Here is a 9,670-nt window from a genome sequence, read left to right on the forward strand (position 1 = left end):
GTATGGTGGACATTTTGTCCAGTAGGATCCTATGGGAAACCGTGTCAAAAGCCTTGCTGAAGTCCAAAAAAATCACATCAGCTGGTTTCCCTTGGTCCACCATACGGGTGATCTTATCATAAAAGGAAATCAGGTTAGTTAGGCAGGACCTACCCTTCACAAACCCATGCTGGCTGGGACCAATGACTGCTTTGTCCCCCAGGTGCGCCTCAATAAGTTCGAGAACCATCTTCTCCATGATTTTACCAGGCACTGACGCGAGACTGACAGGCCTGTAATTGCTAGGGTCTTCTTTCTGACCCTTCTTGAAAATCGGCACAACATTTGCCAGCTTCCAGTCTACCGGGACCTCTCCAGATTCCCAGGATCGTTGAAAAATAATATCTAGAACTTAAGACGAAAAATAAGCTTTATTTCTCGAAAATTCCAACCTCTTCAAATATTTTAATATTAAGGAAACTGTACTTATTGAGACCCAACTGTGGGATTTTTCAAAGTTTCATAGACTATTCTATCAATAGCAGAATAGAAAATGTCTGCCTAAAAATATAATTCTGCAGTTTTTTCTTTCAATGACATCAAGATTGAAATGAGTACAACCTAACTTTGCAAAAACTGAATGAAGCGCTACAACCTGCTGCTTCTACAGAGAAATGGATAAAGTGGCACTACTGAATTAACTGGTCAGATGAAGTTTCACACGTGTTAATGAAACTTGGGCAGAGTGAAAAATACTAAACATTTTTCTCCTGAATGATAAACAGCATAAAATGCTGAAATAAGATATTCAGTTACAGTAAGTTAGTTTGTATTTTAGAAGAGACTTCTGTTTTTCTACAGCCTGTCACAGTTTGATGTAAACATCAAACTTTAATGAAGATTTAATATAATTTTTTATTACTTCAACAAAATTTATTACTTTTATTATCACAATTCTGTTAACAGAATATTGATTGTAATGCAATTCACAAAGAATCCAAATGGAGACCTGAAGGTATGTAAGTGTAAAACTCTCTTGAATCCTGTTAAATTTTAGCAGCTTCTGGTAATGCATTCTACAGTCCAACTACACATGACCTGAAGAAGGCATTTCCTTATAGCAATTTTAACTTTCTCTTCCTCTTCCTTGTTTCTAAAAACATCTTTGTATCATTCTATTACAAAAAGTACCGACTGCAACTGCATAGCTAAATCATATGCTATCAATAATTCATCTCAAAGATGAATATGCTCATGTTTTTAATATACCTTTACCATTTAATCTTCACACTCATTCTCACCACCTTCTTAAGCCAATCAAATCAGATAATGTTTCTTCTCTCTGTACCTCTGACCATAGCTGCAAGCATCTACAACAGTGATGCAATATACACTCTGTATCTACCACCCCCATACTCAGTTGCACACAACAGACGGCTCATCCCTATATTGCTTTCTTCATTATCAAAACATTACTAGTTAACATCTAGTTAACAGCCACGTTCACAATGATAGCACAACACAAGAAGAACTGAGCTCAAGATGTCACATCTGCCTGAAAAAATACCAACTACTAACATTTTCCCTGTCAGAAAAAAAAAAAAAACACACTAAAATTGGCAAATTCTCTAGCAGATGATAGAAACTTCAATAGTATGGAAAAATGTATTCAATTCTCAAAGCACTCTGTATTTCCTGCCTTTAGCTGCTACTTTGCTTTTCTAGGTACCAATAATGCAACTGCACTTCACCCTACCTGGTAAAAGACAAACTTTACAAATAATTTAACACCTCAGAGTTACAATCAATTTTGAGGTTACAACTGCAAAAGACTTTAGAATTAACTGAAAAGTTTCCCCAAGATCTTGGTTCTTGAAGTCACAAGCCTTTTGCAAATTTCACTTCATTGGCAGACTTCACTCTTATAAACGACAAAGTTTTCTCTTATTACTGAGGCATCTTTCCTCCCCAAGCACCACCACCTCCCTGTCAATAGTCAACTGCAGAAGTGGCACACAGCCCACACTAACAGACCCAGAGCTCCATATTGCCTTAGTAATGTTGGCACATCTCACTTGAGGGTGGCACTTCACTGGTTTGGAAACAAGTCTACCAAAATCTTTGCATAAACAGCAGTAGCTTATTGGACACTTCTTGTGTACATTAAGCAAAATGGAACAGCAGGTTTGAGACATTGCTTAAGACTACCATAGATTGAGCAAATAAGAATCAGCAATATAGGCACCTTGATCATATCAAGAAGTTCATTTCGCTAAAAATGCACATCCTTTAAGATGTGATGCAACTCAGAGCAGCAAGGGTCGTAAAATTCACAGATAGAAAGCATTTACAATTTTTACAATCTGATATAAGTAGGTTCATCCTGTGATAAAATTATGATTACTTTTGTTCCCCATTCATTTTAAGCACAGCACCTGAATGCCACACAAGCTAAAACTATAAGAATTCACTTCCATATGGCTGCCTAGAAGACTGCATGTTAACCTAAACTCACAAGCATCATGATTTGCTCTGGACCCAAGCAGCTTCCTTTGCCCTTATGTGTTACACCTTGCAATATTGAATGTATAATATTCACGCTACTTGAGAGAAATTCAAAGTTAACAAATCACTCCTAACTACCCAAGGGTCTCCCACCTATGACCTGTCTCATTACAGCAAAGCTTTGGTAAGAACATCACTAAGGTGAAATTCAAATAGTTACTCTATCTTCTTGAAACCAAAATTTTAACACGAGGTTGATTAAATGAGACCATTACATTTGCAAGCAAAGAAAAGCTCACTTCTCTATCCAAATGTTTCTCAATGCTCTCATCTTTCCACCAGCATCCCCATATTTTAAATCAGCCAACTTTAAAATAAAAGCGTAACAATGACTCTGCAGCAACAAAATAAGAATGCCTTGTTTTTTTTTTTTACATGTGAAAGACAAGCCAATACTAAGCTCTTCATTTCAAACCGAAGACACACAGTGGCTCATGTGAGCTACAATGTGCACACACACAAGAAAAGAATAGTGGTATCACCAAATTACACATTTATTTCAGACTCCTAAATAGATTAGAACAGATACTGAAAAAAGTAACAGATGAGTTTTGCACTGCACGCGGATTTATAACTTTAGGTCCTAAAACCACCATTAGCAGAAAGTACAAATTGTAAAGCTATTCCAATATTCAGAGAAATTTCCTGTATGGGTATTTGCATAATCTGATTCTTCTCTCATTAAGTCATGATATTATTACTGTGCAGTTCACAGAAGAATTCTAAATGAAGCGGGCAGCAGGAAATTTTATGCAGTAACAACATTGAAAGGAACAAGAATGCTTCTAATCCATTATTTATAGGTTTAAAGGGCACTTAGCTCTTTTGCTGCCTTTGATTAAGTATGAAATGAGGTAAGATTTCAGATGTACTTTATGAAAACTAATATTTATGAACAAATAAAAAAGACATCTATTCCCTTTCTTATCTAGCCAATTCAGAAGCTATACTGCTTACATGTCACAACAGTAAACATGTTATCAACTCCTGAACACTCTGCTCATGAATCTCCCAAACCCAAGATCTAACGTGTGTGCAGCTATTGATCATTCACTCAGCACACGAAGGATGAGACAATATTTAAATGATCCACCATGGCCACAAACAACCCAGAATCACAGGAAGACATGCAGTGATTTCTATGTCAATAATAGCTTCATCATCTTTTCATTTCTTGACTTTAAGAAGCCACCTCCTTGAGCCCAGCGCTTTTAATATGTTGTGTCTTCACTACCATTAATGTGAATCAGACTTAACATTTTGAGAAAAAAGAATTCCAACAGGCTTCATACTGGTCATCTATGAGCCTGCAATTAAGTACAGAAAACCTCTGCTGCAAACACCTTTCAACTATCAATAAGTATGTCAGATTTTCTCCTCTGAAATTGTATCTCAGAAACTACTTAGACCCTCTACTTTCTGATGCAAAGTTCTTTTTATTCCCATCTGCATGTTTTCAACTGAAAATTTAACGGTTTTGCACTTTGAGATATTCCAAGCAAGGCCTATATTCTACAAAGAACTGAAAAGACTTTTTTGCACTTAGCTGAAGTGCTGAACAAGATTCTACAAATCATCATAAAGAAGCACTGATATTCCTTTTAAAGTTGTATCCTGAAGTCCTCCCAATGCACCAGAATTTTTGACAGCCATTTTGTCAAGAGAGAAACCAAAAATGTGACTAATCATGTTTATTATGAACATTCCTGTTACTTTCTATAAAACCCAGAGCAGTAAAACTTATGTCCTGGTTTCAGTTAGAACAGAGTTAATTTTCCTCCTAGTAGCTGGTAGGATGCTATGTTTTGGCGTAGTATGAGAAGAGTGCTAATAACATGCTTATGTTTTAATTGTTGCAGAGCAGTGCTTACACCGAGGACATTTCAGCTTCTCACTCTGTCCTGCCAACGGGCAGGCTGGGGGTGCAGCACGAGCTGGGAAGGGTCAGACCTAGGACAACTTGTAACTGGCTTGTAACAAAAAAGAATAATAATAATAAAAAAAAATCTGCAGTTGCAAGTGTCTGTTTTTCCCTCCTAAACTACCTGTTATTTTGATCAACTTTTTTTAAATCCACAGACTAGTTTTGTGGCCAGAAGTCTTCTGTGGATTTATGAGACCCACCTGTGTGTTAGCTAGCAGATAAACATTCATCCGTATTCTCTACAATCCTGGTTTCTGATGAGGCAGGAATTTTAGTATTTTTATATATTGTGATACTTTGAATACTGGTAACAAGCTGAAAGAGCATTTTGCAATATTACATCTTCAATTATCTTTCCCTGATGGCCTCTATCTCTATCTAAAACATACTAGAGTAGAATATACATTTTGTAGCACTCAGTAAATAAGCCACTAAGGACCTGTCAAATCTGCTTTATGAATGTAAGACCCCCTTTCAGCTGCTCCAAGTGATTTCTGTGGTTTTTGATCAAAGTATTCTATTTCTCTCTTTAGAAAGGACTGCTTTAATACTGGTTGCTGTGTCTCATCACTTTCAGACACAGTACACATTCAAACCATTTATAGGACACAAAGTCTTACTGATATACTTGTGGTAGGAAAGGGAAAAAACCATCTTTTGATCAGTTTTTCCATTTTCTCAAGAATGCATTTATGATTAACTATGAAAACAGTTTTGAACTTGAACTTTATTCCAATTACACACTCTAATATTGTAATGCAAAAGGAAAGTTCAACTGAGCGGTTCAGGTTCTTAAGACTATATACCTACCCCCTCAGCTTCACAACAAAAGGAAAAATAATTTTAAAAATTCATCTCCATAACTGCAGTCATATGGACCTCATAGTTTATTATTCATTAAGAATCATTCATTAAGATCATTTCTTAAAAAGAAATAAAAATAAAAAAAAATCCACTATGCTATTTAAAAACTGTTCTACAACCCATGAGAACCCAGTTTCAAATTTCACCATAACTGTCAAGTAACACATAAATACACCATGAGCACCTCATCTTAAAAGAACTAGTAGATGTGCTAATTTTAATCCCTTCCTTTAACACTGAAGATAAATGAAAACAAACATATTTTATATCTATTTCCAGGAAAGAATAGATGCACCGACTTTAGCATCATTGCAAGACCTCCATAAAACCGTACTCTCCTGAAACTACACCAGGTACGCAAGTTTGATTTGCTTGTTAACAATGGTTTTTAACAGTAATTACATTAGCTTGTTAACATTTGCATTTGTTTGTTAATAACCTCTGATATATTTGCTTTATTACTACATTTTTTCCATTAGTTAAGACTTAGGTGTTTAGATCTTTATTAGAGATGTATTAAACAAATAATGGGGATTCAAATGTTGGCTTCAAGGTACTACTCCAATACAAATCAAAAATGTAAAGATGTTTCTGGTTATATAATTTGCTTTCTGTTGTTGCCAAATTAAGAGCGTTCATTTCAGAAAGAGACAATAGATGCTACCAATTATCACTTTTTTGTTTTTCAACTCTGATACACAGTCTTTGATGCACAAAGATACCAAGATTTAAGGGAGTACGTCATGCATTACATAAAAGAGGTACAGTTTCAGGTCCCTGAGCTCCACTCCAAGACTTTCCCCTGGTCCTAGATAACCAAGTAAGGAAATCTTTTTAAAAAGGTGCTTGCTTGGCCATGAAAGTACATTCCCTATTTTCTCAGGCAAGCATTAATTACAACATCGCTTCAGCGAAACGAGACAATCCCCTGTATTTCCCCGAGCTTCAGCTCTTGCCCTATCCATCCAGTCTCCCACCAGCTGGGGTGGTGTAATTTTAAAGGATTCTGTCCTCCCACGCTGACAGAGGTGGGGGCAAAGACACGGGAGGGGGGGGGGGGGGCAAACCCCGTCCTCCCTGCAGCTGAAGGAGATGGGCCCGGGGGCGGCAGGCGGTAATTCGCTGGTGTTGTTGACTGCAAGTGGCCATTTTAACGTTAAGGGCCTCGGGACCTGATGCTGCCGCTGATCCTCCTCCTCCTCCTCCCTCCGTGGTGCCCAGCTCCACCTCCCCACCCTCACACCACGGGGGACGCGGGTGGCAGCAGGATAAGCAAAACACACCCTCGGGCGGGGCAAGGCGAGCAGAAGGGTCCCTGGCACCACCACCCGGGGGGGGGGACGGGGACGGGGACGGGGTCGGGGTGCGGAGGAGGCCCCCAAAAGGGGGGGCAGCGAGCCCCAGGCTCCCCTCAGGAAGGGGGGTGCGGGGAGGAGGGGGAGGCTGCGGGCCCGGGAAGGGAGGGAGCAGGGGGAGAAGGGGGCTGCGGGCCCGGGCGGAGGGGAAGGAGGGCGGGGCGGGGAAAAGAGTGAAGCGCATCGGCGGTTACCTGTACTGAGCAGCAGCCCCGCTATGGGTGAACCCAAAGTAGTTGCCGGTGGCCATTTTGGCATCTTCTCCCAGCCGGCCGGGCACTGCGGCGGCGGCGGTAACCGACAGGAGGCGGCGGTCGGGGCCATGACAGGAGTAGGGGAGGGTGGAGAGGGGGTGGGGGGGGAAGAGGTGGAGGAGGAGGAGGAGGAGGGGGTGAGGGGAAGAAGGGGACAGACAGACAGACGGACAGGGGACAGAACGAGCCCGGTCAGCCGAGGCACCTCAGCACCCCCCCCCCATCCCCTCCCCCTCATCCCTTCCCCTCACAACCTCCCCCCTCCCCTCCCCCCCCCCCCCACTGCATCCCCTCCCCCTCACCCCTTCCCCGCTCCCCTCACGGCCGCCCCCATAACGCCCCCCCCGCCCCCATAACCCCCCCCTCCCCCCCAGAGCCGTTACTCACCATAGGTGAACGAAACTACCGGGCATATGGGAATCATGAGTCCGAGCTGGCGGCGGCAGCGGCGGCGTCTGAACTCTCAACTCTCACCCCCCCCCCCTCCCGCCGCCTCCTCCTCCTCCTCCTCCTCCACCACCTCCGCCTCCTCCTCCTCAGCGCCGCGCTCGCTGCCTCCCTCCCTCCCACCCACCTACGGCGACAACGGCGGAGTGCGGCCGGGCCGGCGCCGTGCGCACCCAGAAGACGCGCGCGGGGGGCGCTGGGAGTTGTAGTCCGCCCGCCCGCGCCGTGAGCGCCGCCGCAGCTCGGAGAGCCGGGCCCCCGCAGGGTGCGCGTGCGCGGGATGTGCAAAGGGCTGCTGGGAGATGTAGTTCTTCTGTGTGAGGCCCAGGCGTGAGGGAGCAGTGCGTGTACCGCCTCGCTCCCTCCATTACTCTGTGTGTGCCCCCATAGCCGCACCACGGGCGTACCCGTGAGCTTATATGGCAAAGTATAGGGCTGATTTCCCATTCCTGCCTACGCAGGGAGCACACGCAGCAGCCAGTAACACAAGGGGTGCCCACCACCTGTGCCCCACGCCATTCCTGTCCCCACACACCTACCAGAGGTGTGGGTGCCGGCGGCTGTGGCACCCCAGCACCTTCCCACCCCAACCCTGACACGCACACCAAGCACCCAGCTACCGCGCTCACAAGGCCACGCAGCCAGAAGACAGCACAAACAGTTGCGTTCACGCAGAGCTCGCCACAAAACCTACAGTTGGCTCCATTTACCATGACTGAGCTCCAAATTCACCTGTGCACCGTGGTGCGCCACCACAACTGCGCAAGAGAAAAGCAGAGTATCTGTCACCCAACTGAGGCCATGTTCACACCTAGCCTGACCTGTCCCCACCATACCACAGCTTGCCCACAAATTCCCATAGTTCCCTATGCTTATTTGGCACGCAAGGTAAAGACTTACATGTACACGGCACATTTATCAGACGTTTCCACACAGCAACAGTCCACCAAATTGCTCCTAGAAACTGTTGGGCAGCATACTGCAGGCCATGCAGTTAGCTCTGGGTGACTGAACCTGCACCTGTGCAGTTCTGTTCCTGTTAGCGTGGGAATAGAAATGTTGTTTTTGCAGTTACGTTGTTTAGAGGAAAGGAATGTAGCATTAAGATATGCTTACAGTGATAAGCATTTCTTATCCCTGTAGCCCCCCCAGAGGGGTGCTTCATCTCCGGCATCTGGAGCACCTCCTTCCCATACTTCTGTGCTGATCTTGGTGTCTGCGGGGAGGTTTCTCACTCCTCGCTCTCCCAGCTGCTGTTGAGCAGCAGGTTTATGTTTGTTTGGTTGTTTTCATGGATGTGTTCTCACAGAGGCATGGACTGTGTTGCTCTTGGCTTGGCTCTGAGCAGCAGTGGGCCTCTTTGGGGCCGGATGAAATTGTCCCTTATCTGCCACGGGGAGGCTTCTGGATTTTTCTCACAGGGGCTGCCACTGCAGCCTCCCTCCTTCCCCCCCAAACCTTCCCATTGAACCCAATGCCTGTTACAGTTAGGTCATTACTGGCTTGTAAAATATCAGGGATTAAATTAACTAATGAAACCTTAAATGTGATGGGGGTAGAAGGGGCTGGGATAACAGTGCCACTTTTGGGGGATACCAAGCTGAGACTAGGGGATAAAATGATCACTGGGCAATTATCGTATGTACCCAAGGCAGGGACTAACTTGTTGGGAAGGGATTTGACGATGAAATTGGGCATTCAAATAGTAAATTGTTAGACTGGAATAACAGTGTTATTAGTGGAGTGCTCTCAGGCCCTGAGAGCAAAGATACATTCACCTCTGGCTGGAAAGACCCTGAAATGGGGGTGGAAGCAAACATTACAGGCGGACAGTTTTACCTCAGGGGTTTACAGGGCAACCTATTTGTTTGGGCAAGTTCTAGAACAGATTTTGGAGCAGTTGCAACCTCCAAAAGAGGTATTATTGTTACAAATATGTAGATGGTCTTTTATTGTCAGGACAGGAGAAAACACTTGTGAAAGAAGCTACTAACAAGCTATTCAGCTTTCTGGGAAAGCAGCAGTGACAATGTCACCTTTAAGTAATGCTTCCCTCTGAGCATTGGCTGCTTCTCAAAACTCTGAATACAGCAAAACTTGAAGCCTTAAATACTTTCATCTCATTTGCGTGCTTCGCACTGTGACGTGCAGTTTTCATAAACGAACCAAGGCTCATAAAACAGCACTTCTGGATTAATCTCGTCTTAAGTTTACATTATTACAGCAACATATGAAGCACAGGCATTTAAGAAGCCAAGCATCCTTGCCAATTCACTGAACAT

The 9,670-nt window shown here is 43.7% G+C and overlaps 1 protein-coding gene across 3 annotated transcripts in view; it reads right to left on the reverse strand.

Annotated features, from left to right (window-relative positions):
- The window catches only part of ZFR (zinc finger RNA binding protein), a 49,123-nt gene extending 41,637 nt beyond the window's left edge, over positions 1 to 7,486 (reverse strand). For all 3 annotated transcript variants that reach the window (XR_005261611.2, XM_038170358.2, XM_038170357.2), the window contains exons 1-2: positions 7,329 to 7,486; positions 6,882 to 6,966 (exon numbers count right to left, since the gene is read on the reverse strand). Coding sequence is in view for 2 of the 3 variants with exons in the window: in XM_038170358.2 (XP_038026286.1) it covers positions 6,882 to 6,966; positions 7,329 to 7,365 (122 nt within the window). In the remaining variant the exon portion in view is untranslated. The remainder of the gene's footprint in view (positions 1 to 6,881; positions 6,967 to 7,328) is intronic.
- Between the last annotated feature and the right edge of the window lie 2,184 nt (positions 7,487 to 9,670).

The sequence above is a fragment of the Anas platyrhynchos genome, chromosome Z (genome assembly GCF_047663525.1).
Source record: "Anas platyrhynchos isolate ZD024472 breed Pekin duck chromosome Z, IASCAAS_PekinDuck_T2T, whole genome shotgun sequence".
Taxonomy (NCBI): Eukaryota; Metazoa; Chordata; class Aves; order Anseriformes; family Anatidae; genus Anas; species Anas platyrhynchos.